This window comes from Ursus arctos, unplaced genomic scaffold (assembly GCF_023065955.2).
Source record: "Ursus arctos isolate Adak ecotype North America unplaced genomic scaffold, UrsArc2.0 scaffold_22, whole genome shotgun sequence".
In the NCBI taxonomy this organism is placed as follows: Eukaryota; Metazoa; Chordata; class Mammalia; order Carnivora; family Ursidae; genus Ursus; species Ursus arctos.
The window spans coordinates 53,981,803-53,994,749 of NW_026622897.1; the positions used below are offsets into that span (position 1 = coordinate 53,981,803).

General features: G+C 49.2%; 1 protein-coding gene across 3 annotated transcripts in view; it reads left to right on the forward strand.

Annotated features, from left to right (window-relative positions):
- Nucleotides 1-12,947, forward strand: part of C2CD3 (C2 domain containing 3 centriole elongation regulator) — a 132,205-nt gene that overhangs the window by 115,417 nt on the left and 3,841 nt on the right. For 2 of the 3 annotated variants that reach the window (XM_057316704.1, XM_057316705.1), the window contains one exon: nucleotides 1,380-2,889. In XM_057316704.1, coding sequence (XP_057172687.1) covers nucleotides 1,380-1,686 — 307 coding nt within the window. In that variant the 3' untranslated portion in view covers nucleotides 1,687-2,889. Of the gene's footprint in view, nucleotides 1-1,379; nucleotides 2,890-12,947 lie in introns of those variants that run through there. The other variant, XM_026518082.4, reaches the window with a different exon arrangement.

A 12,947-nucleotide genomic window follows, 5' to 3' on the forward strand; every position in this document is an offset into this window, starting at 1 on the left:
TCATGTAATCCTCAAAAGGTACTATTATTATATCCACTTTACAGGTGAAGAAATAGGTGCAAAAAATGAATTTTCTCAAAATCATTGTCTAAAAAGTGACAGAGGTGACTGTTGGAGCAGGACGCTTAGAAAGGCAGGAGGCGATAGGCTGGGGGGGGGGGGGTGGTTGGGTGCTTCAGACACACCTGTCACACCTCATCACAGAGCTTTCCCTTCCCACAGCATCAGCTAAGTGGCACAGTTCCCAGTACTCAGAGCGGCAACAACAGCTAGATCCTGCTCCCTTGGGGCTCTGAACAAGGCTTGGGCAAAAGGGTTCTTCTCCTCCAGGACTCCAACTCCACCCCCACCTCTCTATAGAAAAATCAGGGACTTGAGGCAAAGGAGGAAACGATGCCTTTCATTCATTCAGCAGACACTTCCCAACGCTCACTGTATCCCAGGTACTATGCGAGGTGACAGGACTAGACTGTGAAAAAGAGATCAATCATCTCTACTGTCTTGGTTCAAAATCTAGCCTGGAAGAACCATGATAAACCAGTTTGAACCAGAACCATATTTAGCTTATTGAACAGAAACAAAAAATTAGAACATCAAAATAGTCCCCTCCCAAACAGAATCAGTGCTTTGAGCGAGAAAATGCTTTTGGAACACTGTGTTCTCGGCACAGTACTGGGTACGTCCGAGGATATGGAGAAGTACCAGATGTGGTACTTGATTCTAGGGCTCCCATGCAGACTGGGCGCACGAGCTGTACCCACAGACAGCCCCTGACGCAGAGTCCTTATTAAATACCTGGATGTTGGCAGAGAAAACTGGGAAGACAGGCCATCCGTCAGTGCCAGGCATCTTCCTCCAGCCTAAGACACTGCCCTTGGAGCCACCTTACCACCCCGACCCTGTCGGACTGACTTCTAACAGGTCAGTTTGGGGTCAGCGGGCCTCAGCAAGTGTCATTGAAATGTTGCCTACCAGCCTCATGCAGGGCTCTAGGGAAGTAATGAGGTAACTGAAGGAAACTACACCGCCCCTGCCTTTGAGAAGCGTCTGGAAGGAATACGGAGATAAATTGAGAGTCATATCAGAGGAAAACAAGTGCTAGCCTGTGTTGCAGACTGCGGGGAAGGAGGGATTACCATGGGCTGACATTAGGAGAGGCTTCCAAGAGAAGGAAGGATTTTAACTAACCCTTGCAGAAAGTATAGACTGCGATTTGTTAGCGGTGGGCAGGTCTTCCAGGCAGAAGGTGCCACTGGAGCAGAGGTTTCATGGGCAAGAATAAGTTGGAGGAAATGAGAGGGGTGACTAAGCCCAGGGGAGATGCCAGTCTGGCAAGGGGGGAGATTTCTAGGTCACTGTGTCCCTTAACTCCCATCTAGGCCAGAGCCCATTGTGGTGCCCAACTTCTTTTTGCCTCCCCAGCAGTTGGAGGCGTCCCTGCGGATGCTCTCACTCTCTGCAGCTTTGCCACCACCAGCCACAACGGATCAGGTAAGAACGGCCGGCTGCCCTCCGTCTCCCAGAGTCCTCATCTCTTCCCTGAAAGCACGTGCAGAATGCAGAGCTGCCCTGGGCCACTTCCTGAAGAGGCAGCAGCACTTGTCGCTCTCCAGGCCTGTGCTGAGCACATTCTGGGGGCCCAGCGTATACAGGGAGTCACCTAGGGGTGAACTAGGCACAAAATGAGGAAGAGTAAATGTGTTAAGAGCAGGGCATCATCAGCTAAGACAATATGTGGAAGAAACGGTGCAGAAACATTAAAATCAGGCCTTAGACAAGAAATGAATACTGAGTGCTGTGGGAGCGCCACGAAGCCACGGTGGGAAGCCACGGTGGGCACGAGCAGAGGAAGCTTCACACAGGAGATGCGGCCTCAGCGCACGGTGATAGAGGAGTAAGGGCCGGTGTCGGGGCTCTACCCATTTGTTTACAGAACACCTTGTAACTGTTCATCCTTCAGCTGGGCTAGGTGGCTCCAGATCCCAGCTCTCCTGTCTTCTGCCTTGGCACCAAACTGGACCTTTCTTGCAGGTGGCAAGAAAATAACTGCTTTGGTAACCATTCCGCATGTGTTTCTAGAGTACCTACCTTGTGTCAGGCATTGTGCTCGGTTCTGAGCATATAATAGTAAATACGAAAAATTCCCCGTCTAACAAAACCGTGCAGATTGTGATGAGTGGTAGGTGTTCTGATAAAGAACAGGGTCTCTGAGGGGGCAGTTTAAGCTGAAAGATAGTGGTCATCGTGGTGCTTGCTGGGCACTGTTCAAAGCACCTTGTATTAACTCTTTACTTTCGGCAACCTAATGAGGTACATATTTTATCCCCATTTTAAGAGGAAGAAACTGAGGCACAAAGACATGCCTCTTGCTTCAAGCAGGTGTTCAGTGATAGAGCCAAAATAAGAACCTAAGCAGTCTGCTTTCAAAGCCTGTGTTCCTAACTACTATACCCAGAAGGAGCCAGCCAGGTAACTTGGACATGAGTATTCCAGGGGGAGAGAACAGCAAATGCAAAGGCCCTGAGGCTGAAAGGGCTTGGCATGATCTCAGAACTGACACAGAGCCAGTGGCACTGGAACATAGAGAGGCTGGAGGGCCCAGAGCACACAGGACACTAAATGCAAGGATATCCTTTGAAGTGTGTAAAGCAGGGGAGTGAGATCTGTTTGAAATTTTAAAGAATTCACCCAGGGTGCTAAATGGAGAATGGGCTGTCAGATTTTGCAGCATGATGGTCATAGATAATCTTGAAAGAGTAATTGCAGTAATGTGGAGAAAAGAACCATAATAGTGCCTATGTGCCAGGCACTTATTCTAGACCCTATTCTAGACCCTAGGGGTGAACTAGGCACAGAGCCCCTGCCTCACTGAACGTTTAAAAAAACAAAGTAATTTCAGAGAATAATACATGCTCTGAACAAAATATGTTTATTCATTGTAATAGCTAGCTCGTATTTCATGCTATATGCACCAGACATGAAGTACTTCCATGTGTAAACTCATTTAATTCTCCCAGCAACCCAATTCAGATGGGATATCGTCACTCCCATTTCATAGAAAAGAAGACTGAAGCTCAGAGTTTTCTTCTTTTTTTTTTTTTAAGATTTTTATTTTATTTTATTTGAGAGAGAGAGAGAACGAGAGAGAGAGAGCACGAGCCCGGGTGGGGGGGGGGGGCGCAGAGGGAGAAGCAGGCTCCCTGCTGAGCCGAGGGATCATGACCCAGCCTGCTGCAGCCGCTTAACCCGCTTAACCCGCTTAACCTGACTGAACCACCCAGGAGCCCCTCTCAGAGTTTTCCTTACAGCACCAGATATTATTATTTCCATTTTATATAGAAACTGGACACATAACGGTTAAGTCTCCCTTACAGTAAGTGAGTTAAAACATATGATTTCAAATCCAGTGCTTTCCATTACACCACTTTAAAATCATGACCCTTGACAACTTTTCTAACCAATTTGCCTTTATATGGGTTTCATTGTGCAGTTAACACTTAAACTTTTTATGCTTTTCCATACCTACTTTGATGACCAGTGGGGTCAGTCGAGAAGCATCTTGAGAATCTGGGGGTACAGTCCTAAAGAAAAGCCATCAGATATCTGATCCTTTTACTCGTTTTCCTTCCCCCTCTCTCCGTCAACTTCCCTAGCAGCATTTTCAGGACATCTCATTTATTTGGCAGATGGATCAGTCTAAGTTCTCACACATCTCAGTTTTGTTTTGTTTTAAGATTTTATTTATTTGACAGAGACACAGCGAGAGAGGGAACACAAGCAGGGGGAGTGGGAGGGGAGAAGCAGGCTTCCCGAAAGCAGGGAGCCCGATGCGGGGCTCGATCCCAGGACGCTGGGATCATGACCTGAGCAGAAGGCAGACGCTTAACGACTGAGCCACCCAGGCGCCCCTCACACATCTCAGTTTTTATCAGATTTGTAAATCCTTCCCTCGGGGAGGAAAAATGCCAGCCCCCACCCAGGAGCTCTGCATTTTTGTGGCCTTTATTCCTCCTCTGGTTTGTGCTCTCCAGCTCTTCTCCTTCCTCTTGCATGTCCTATCCGTACCCATCAGCATTTATGCTAGAGTCACGGGCCCCTGTCCGGGTACCAGGCACCAGCTTTTGAGCGAGACGCCCAGGAGGGGAAATACTGAATCTGCCACTAAGTAATTAAGGGATCTCGAACAGTGACTTGACCTTTCTGAGTTTGTTTCCTTTTAAGTAACATCAGGCTAAAATAATTCTTTACCTAATAGGATGATGGCAAGAATTAGTCTAGAGGAAAAAAGTAGGCACTGTTAGTTCCCTTTCCCTCTTCTCCTCCCAGCAAAGGGGGTGAAATGTCAGTGAGCACGCCCCGTAGGAAGGGAGTCTGTGCGGCCCTTTGAGCTGTGGTCTCTCACCTACCATGCAGAACTGCTGCCCTGCTTTTGTGTTTCTGTCCTCCTGATGTACCAACTCCCAGGGGAGTTTACTGTCTTTGATCTGGTAAACATAAGACACAAGTGTGGGAGACGGAGAGAGAAGAATTTTCACTTCTATCAAAGGGCAAGTCTAGTTTTGAGAAGATAAGTCTCATATACTTTCCAGCCGTTTTTCTTTCTTAGTCACAGCAAAACTCCATTGTTTGTCTGCTGTTCTCAGGGCCACCTCTCTCAAGACCTCATTCTGGGTCTTACTTAGGGTAACTAATCATCACAGTTCACCCGAACTGTCCCATTTCAGCACTGAAAGGCCCAGGACCCAGGAAAGCTCGGGCGGTCGGTCGTCCTCACCAGCAATGACCCTCTTGCTACTTGATGCGTTCAGGGCAGCAATTTGTCCGAGTCTTGCGCTCTGGCAGGCTGCTGCCCAGTGCTGGATAATGTAGGAATCAGATCAAGTGTGTGTTTAAGACACTAGGAAGTAGAGGCACCAAAAGTTAATTAAAAAAAAATTAAGAATTACATTTATTTTTTAAAGCATTGAAATAGTTACCATGGGATAAGTCAGAACTTTGATTGACTTCATTATACTATGGTTCATTTTAGATCTAACTGTGAATTATGCTTGGGCAAGAGCACCACAGTCTTCTCAGCTTATGGTCTCAGAAGGTTTTAAAAGTAGCCTCACTTTGAAGAATTTAAGACAAAAACCAGACTTTTGTATTTTCCCGCATACTTACTGTTGCAGATGTTCTTCTTTCCTTCCTCACATCCTCATTTCTGGCCAGGATCATTTCCCTTCAGCACGAAGAACTTCCTTTAGAATTTCATGTATTGCAGACCTACTGGCAACAGCTTCAGTTGTCTGAAAATATCTTCTTTTGCCTTCATTTTTCAAGGATATTTTTTCCCACTGGATATGGAAGTCCAACTTGAATTTTGTTTGTTTTAGCATTTTAGAGTCACCACCCCACACTCTGACCGACGTTGTCGCTGAGGAGAAGCAGCCATCATTCTTACTGTTGCCCCGAGTGTAATGTGACCTTTATTTTCTGTCTGCTTTTAAGATTTTCTCTCTTTTTCAACAGTTTGACTACAATGTTCATAGTTGTGGAGGCAGGGGTAGGATAGGGGAGGAAGAGCACATAGGTCTATGCAACAATATTAGCAGTGTTTTAGTTCTTAGGTTTGATTCTGTTGACCTTAAAAAACAAAAGAATGGGTTATTTTACCAGCTAAATGCGTTTATTCTGAAACAGCAGAGGAATTGCAGTTTTGGGACGAGTAAACTATGGCAAAACAGGCAAGTCTGCAGAACAGAGGAGAGGGGCTTGCTTTTATAGGGGGAAGGGAGGAAGCTGGGAGGGGCTTTTCTGCTGAGTTCTCCTTGGCTAGGTTGTTGCTGGGCAAGGAGCTTTTTCCTGTTAGGGTATGGGAATAAAGTAAGCTTCTTCCTGTTGAGGATGCTGGGTCTGCCGCTTACTACCAGTGGTAGTGTGGGAGAGCTCCCCTCCAGGGCTTCTTGACTCCTCTTTAAATGAGGTTTCTTTATTTTCACAGTTGGATTGGGTTGTGGATTCACAGGTGTTCATTTTTATTATGCTTTATCATTTACATATGTCACATAGTTTCTTTGGTATATAACACAATGAAATCACAAAATTGTATGTAATTAAAATTTTAACAGTGATTGCATGGTGCCAAAATGGAGATACCAACTCCTTCCGTTAATCTGGTTGTGACTGTGGAGCAGGGAAATAGGATAGTGGCTGGAGTAGCATGTGAGATAAAGGGAAGGTTTTTTGGGTTGGTTTTGTTTAACATGGGAATGGCTACGGCTTTCTTTATGTGAATGCAATGGTCCCATAGAGAAAAGGAGAATGGGAAGATGGAGGAGAGGGAGAGAGAAGAGAAAGGGTGGTCCTTGAGTCAGAGACGGCATGGGATGCAGAGTGCATATGGAGGTACCCTATTGGGAGGAAAGAGAACACTCACCCTGAAGCGTGAGGAAGATGGAGAAGATCGAGAAGATGGGTGCTAAAGCAAGTAGGATTAGAAATTTGATGGTAGTGTTTCCCATTTGATGGAAGCTTCTGTTTTCTCTCTCTCTTTTTTTTAAGATTTTACTTATTTGACAGAGAAAGAGCACAAGAAGGGGGAGCAGCAAGCAGAGGGAGAGGGAGAAGCAGGCTTCCTGCCGAGCAAGGAGCCCAATGTGGGGCTTGATCCCAAGACGCTGGGATCATGACCCGAGCCAAAGGGAGACGCTTAACTGACTGAGCCACCAGGTGCCCGTCTATTTTCTCTGCTTGTCTTCTATTTTCTGTAATGTCTCAGGCCCTGTCAATAGTAAAAGTGAGAGTTAGGGACAGGAGGGCAGGAGCCCTGTCCTGTACCCTCATTTGAGAATGTCATCAGTTCCGCCTCTTCCTAAGGCCAGCCTTGGCTCTGAAGGTTGAAGGGAAGCGCTTTGAGATGCTGCTGGGCTCTTCTCAACCGGTGTCTAGGACCGCTGTGCCGTAGCTGACCTGCTTCAGGGCCAGGCAAGCAACCCGAACCTCCACAAGGAGCGACTTTGTAAGCGCTGGCTCCACTGTTCTGGCCTCACCACAAGATCTAAGGGAAGGCCCAATCCTTCACTCCACGTTGAAATGATGCCCCAGAGCCCAGGAACCTCTCAGACAGTCTCCACTTCCAGCTTTTATGAAACAGGTTTTTTCCACTCTCCCCAGCGGTTTAGTGGATGCAGGCCTCTGTGTGACATTAGTCTTCTGAGCTTGCTGAGGCTCTTTCCTCGTTTGTCGGAAGGGGTTATCAGGCCTCACAGGGAGGTTGTGGAATACCAGGTGCCACACAGATAGGGTACGGAGGCCAGCCCTTAGCTCTCCTACTCGTGACTGCCTCATCTTCCGTTGTCGCCGCTTTCGGAAGGAGAGGAGGACGGGCGGCCAGGGCAGCAGGACTGCCGCGCAGTCAGCCAGCGGCGGTGTCGTAGTACTTGTGAATCAGTCAGGTTCTTGCTCTGCTTTCCCTTACCTCCCATGATCAAGTACCTCTTCCGTGGGACAGCTTCCTGCTTTTATTGACAGTTACGTCTGATTCTGTCTGCCTCGCTGCTTATGGGCAGACTAGCCGATTTATCAACTTCCCTAAAGGGGAGGAAAGAGGTCGAAGATGAGACAGCAGTATTATACCTGTTGTTTTCCCTTGCTTTCCGGCCTCTGCTCTTGTAGCTATTTCTTCGGGGAAATCTCAACCACTCCAAGTACTTCAGTTATTAGGTACAGTTTGACGACTGTCAAATCCTTCTCTTCAGTCTAGACTCGTCTGTCCCACGCTGCAGACACACGTGGGTCCAGCTGCACCCTAGCCATCTTTTCCCTGATCTGTTACAAACAGTTCACTGTGGCCGAAGCTTGAGCTTGTCACCTTCCTTTGCACAGCCCCTCTGCCCCTGCATTCCTTATCTCTGTGAACTCAACCCTCATCATGTGCTGGCTTCTGTCAGAAGCATAGGTGTCGTCTTTCCCCCCTCTTGCTCCTTTACCCCCCGTGCCCCAGAGCCCGTCTGTTACCAGGGTCTGTTAATTCTGCCCGCTAAAGATCTGCATCCGCTCACTTCTGACCGTACTGTTATCTCGTCTTCATCATCTCCCTCACGACTCCTTCCAACTAGTCTCACTCACGTCCACGCTTTCCCACCACGGGAGGGGAGAGGGACTCTTCAGGGTTGCCAAAAAAAAAATTTTTTTTTAAAGATTTTATTTATTTATTCAACAGAGATAGAGACAGCCAGCGAGAGAGGGAACACAAGCAGGGGGAGTGGGAGAGGAAGAAGCAGGCTCATAGCGGAGGAGCCTGATGTGGGGCTCGATCCCATAACGCTGGGATCATGCCCTGAGCCGAAGGCAGACGCTTAACCGCTGTGCCACCCAGGCGCCCCGCCAAAAAAAATTTTTTAATTTAAAAACCCGTATTCCTAAGCCACCTGTCAAACCTGGTGCCCAGTTTCTTTGACCCCTCAGCAGTGTGTGACATAGTTGATCTCTCTCCTTTAAGCACTTTCTTCCCTTGTTTCTAAGGCACAGTTCCTCTTGGCTCTCCGCCTCCCTCATGGCTGCTCCCACTCAGCCACCTTTGCCGCGTCTTCCTTATTCCCCTGCTTGTCACCATAGCAGTAACCCCGGGCGTAGTCTTTAGACTTCTCCATCTACACGTGCTTTCTAGATGACCCTGTCTGATCTCAGAGCTTTAAATCCCCGCTACCTGCTGACCAGTACTAACGGTGATCTTAGCTCAGACTTTTGTGAACTCGAGGCTCCTATGTCCAGCCGCCTACCCAGTAGCTCCACTTGGATGTCTAACAGATACTTCAAATTAACACTCACTCCAGGGTTTATTCCTCAGAGCTTCCCCATCTCAGTTAACACACTATCCTCCTTCTTCTGTACTTTAGACCAAAACCCTTAGAATCCCCCCTAATACCTCTGTTTCCCATCCACCAAGAAATTCTGGCAGCTCTGTCCTTACAATATATCCAGGGGGACCTGGGTGGCTCAGTCGTTAAGCAACTGCCTTCGGCTCAGGTCATCATCCCAGGGTTGTGGGATCGAGCCCCACATCGGGCTCCCTGCTTGGCAGGGGGCCTACTTCTCCCTCTCCCACTTGCCCTGCTTGTGTTCCCTCTCTCGCTACATCTCTCTCTGTGTCAAATAAATCTTTATAAAAAATAAAATATGTCCAAATCTGTTTATCACCACTCCAACCATTACCAGCGTGGTCTAAACCACCATCACCTCTTGCCTAGATTCTTGCAGAAATCTCCTCACTTGCCTCTCTGCTTCTGCCCTTGCACCTGGCAACCCATTCCCCATACTGCATCTGTTAACCTTTTAAGATGTTGAGTGAATCATGTGACTTCTCTGCTTGGAACCCTCCAGTAAGTTCTCATTGATGACTAGGAGAGCCAGAACTGGGCCTGAGGACACATAGGCCAGAGCATAAGAAGGTAATTTGGGCCTCGAACTTGAAAAATACATCTTCTGGCAAATTAAAAAGTCACAGTCCCGAGCTAAGAGAAGACAGAAAAAGGCCCCTTCCCTCAGGAGCTCACAGTTCCCCAGGGGAGCTGGCTTTATATCTCAGTCCACCAACTCCTAGCAAGTACCTGTCATGCGTTAAGGGCTGGACCTGGTACTACGGACTGTGCCTTCGGGGAGCTCACAGTTCCTAGGGGTTCTGGCCTCCAAACCACTCACTAGCTTTCTCAAGTGATACTAGCTTACAGTAACAAGGAAAACAAAACAAAAAGAATGAATTTGGGGAAAAGAAGACAGAGCCACAACAGTGGCTTGAGTAGAATTCAGCAGAAATAAAGGAAAGGCTTTATAAGCTGTGGAGTTGGAGAAAAAAAACCTCTTAGGGAATCAGCAGAACTTGGCAACTCGGAGGTACAAGCAGTATATGCTAGAAAGGAGGTCAGAGATAGGGAGGGAAAAAACTGGGCCAGAACAGTCAGGGTAGGATAGGAATCAGAAGCAAAGAGCAAAAGCAACCTGTCATCTGAGCTTTGGCCTCCCTGCCTGCCCACATGGCAGTTCTTTAGCATGAGACAGCCCTCGTCTTGGTCTGTGCCCTCCTGTGAAGGCCACACTCTAGACACAGCAGGAACAAATCCCCAGACCAACCACAGGCACGGGGCCAGGCGCTGCTGTTCCTGAGTGAGTAAATAAATCTGTTTGAGAGAGAGAGAGAACTGTATGAGTGTTAGCTGTTATTTTTGTCATCATTACTATTGAGATGTCTTCCCTCTTATGTTGCTCCATTCTGGGGGGAACTGGTAGGTTGAAATGCTAAGGGATAGGGGTGTGATCAAAAGCTTAGCACCAGGAACTGGGAGCTGGGAAGTTAGGCCCCACAGAGCAGCCCTGAAGTATGGAAGCAGTTTTCAAGGCTGCAGCAATTGACCGGGTGCTCCATTCAGACCCTGAGTTAGAGGCCCAGGGCGACACGCCACCCCCACCTGCAGCTAATAGATCCCTAGCCTCAGAAGGCTCTGGCCTGCCTGCCTATGAGTCTTAAGGCTTTAAGTCTGCTGCTTTTCTCACAGGAGTCCACAGAATTTTTCTGTCTCTTGTCTTCCCTTCCTCAAGCCTAAAGGCATCTAAGAGATGCACAGTCCTGGTAGAGAAACCCAGCTTCCACAAAATCATCAGATCAGGTCAGCAGGGGCGCAAGGGAACTTACTGAGCCGGGTCTCCTCTCTCCTCAGCCTGTGGTCCAGGCCTGATGGCTGAGATGTCCCTCTTGACATATTGCCTCATTTCTTTGAGCCACCAAGTCCCTTGCTCTCTGCAGAGGGCCAAGAAGAGTCTTAAAGGTCCAAGGGTTCTTGATAAAGGCTACACAGAGCTTTGGGGAGATGAGCTCCCTGGCCAAGGGTGTACAGAAGTCAGGGGAAACAGCCAGAATTGTCTAGTGCCCACCCTGGTCCAGAATGCAACTTGGCAGGCACCTCAAGGGGAAGGGCCCACAGGACTGCTAGGCGGGTGCAGGGCTCAAGTTGCCTGAGCTGCTCTGAGGCCAGAGTCTGGGAGGAGCCAGAAACTCTTCCAGGAATGGCACTTTAACCCTTCCCTCTCAGGAGTGCGGACTTTCACACCCTCTCCCTGGCAGGGCTTGAGTTCAGAGGGTTGAGGAGTCTTGATTTAGTCAGGCCTCTTCATTCCGTAGGTGGGGAGGCTGAGGCCCAGGGTGAGGGAGTGGCTCTAGTCCCTACAGAATGGGCCTGTTGTCAGGGAAGGCTCCTCAGAGGGAGGATAGGGAGGGAAGAGGGTGTGGTGAGGAATGGAGGGAGGGTGTACGTAGTGAGGACCACGTGGCCAGAGTTCTGCTGCCGCAACAGAGGGTGAGCTTAGATTACGGAGCCCAGCCGCTGCGCTGCCATTGAGCTGGGTGACCAAATTTAGGATTTGCCTCTCAGGGCTAGGCCCCTGGTCCGTGTCTTGTCCCCACATCCCCCCTGCTCCTAGCTGCGGCTGCTGAATCTGCTCTCTTTAGCCCAAGGAAGTCCTAGTTCCGGCCTTTGGAGAGGACTCTGGGAGCCACCGCAGGGGAGGGCAGCCGGCCAAGCGGGTGAAAGTTGAGGAAGGCGGGCAGCTGCACGGAGCTGTCTGAGGCAGCAATCCGCTGGCAGGTCCACCTAGCCAGCCAGAATCGGGGAGCTGTTTACTTTCAGTTTTCAGCTCTTGCAAAAGTTTTGTTTCGTTTCCAGCAACTAAGTCTGTGTTTATGTTACTTAAGGGAAATGTTCTGGAAAAGAACAAAACTTCAGCCCTGATGCCAGGCCCAGAGATTCCTTGGGCAGAGGGCAGTGGAGTGGAGAGAGCTTGGCCAGGCCTGGGGGCATGCCTCAGGGAGGTACAGTACGTGACTTCTGCTCTACCTGGGGTGACGTCCGAGAACAGCAAGGCCTCATTGTGCTCTCTGCAGCAGGTGTCGGCTCCAGCTCCAGCTTAGCCTCTGGGTTTTGCAAGATGTACCTGCCCAGACCCTTGGTCACATCTGAATTTCATTTCGCCTTCTCAGTAGACCTGGGTAAGAAGGCCAAACTGAAGTTCCCTTTGGTAACAAAGATACCGAGACCCAGAGAAAGTGTGTGTCTTGGCATCAAGCAAGTGGACAGTTGGGCTTGGCCACAGACCACAGACCATTTTCCTTCCAGTCCATCCCATTGCATCCCCTCTGAGAAAGTCCCAGGAACACTCTGAAGCAGGGGTGAGTGGGGAGACCTGCACCCACCTTCCTGGGGGCAGGTGGTCTGTTGAAGGGGATCCATCTGGGGACTAGAGTGGAGAGAACCCAGAACACGGTGGCATGGACCAGACCATATTTCAGTCCAAAGAAGAGGGCTGGTCCTTCCTGAGGGAGCTTTTGGAGAAGACACTATATCACAGGGACCTGGCCAAAGAAGGACCCACCAGGCGGAAGCAGTTCCTGGGTTACAGAGCACCTCCTCTCTCATCATCTGCTCATGGAGCCCAGCCATGCTGCAGTTGGGCTGGGTGCTCAAATTTAGGATTTGCCTCTCAGGGCTAGGCTGCTGGGCTGTGTATCTTGTCCCCATTCCCCCCTGCTGCTAGCTGCAGCTGCTGAGTCTGCTGCTCTCCAGCCCCAAGGAAGTCCTAGTCCCGCCTGGGGGAAGGCAGCCAGCCAAGGGGGTGAAAGTTGAGCAAGGCAGGCATCTCTGCTGAACATGGGGCCCTGCTTTTTTTCTGGGCACCTGGGCACCAGGGCTCCAGCGGGAGCATGGGAGGATTTCAGAGCAGCAGTCAGTACAAATAGAGGTGTCCTTGCTCTGAGCAATTTCACCTCTGCTCAGCCCCTCCAAAGTTGTGTGTTTTGGAGTAACAACTCTGATGAAGAAAGAACCTTTACTCCTAGTCAAGATGTTTTTCAGACCCTACTGAGGTCAACAAAAGCCAAATGCTGTTGAGTGTGTGTTCTCTGTCCTTCCACACCCCAG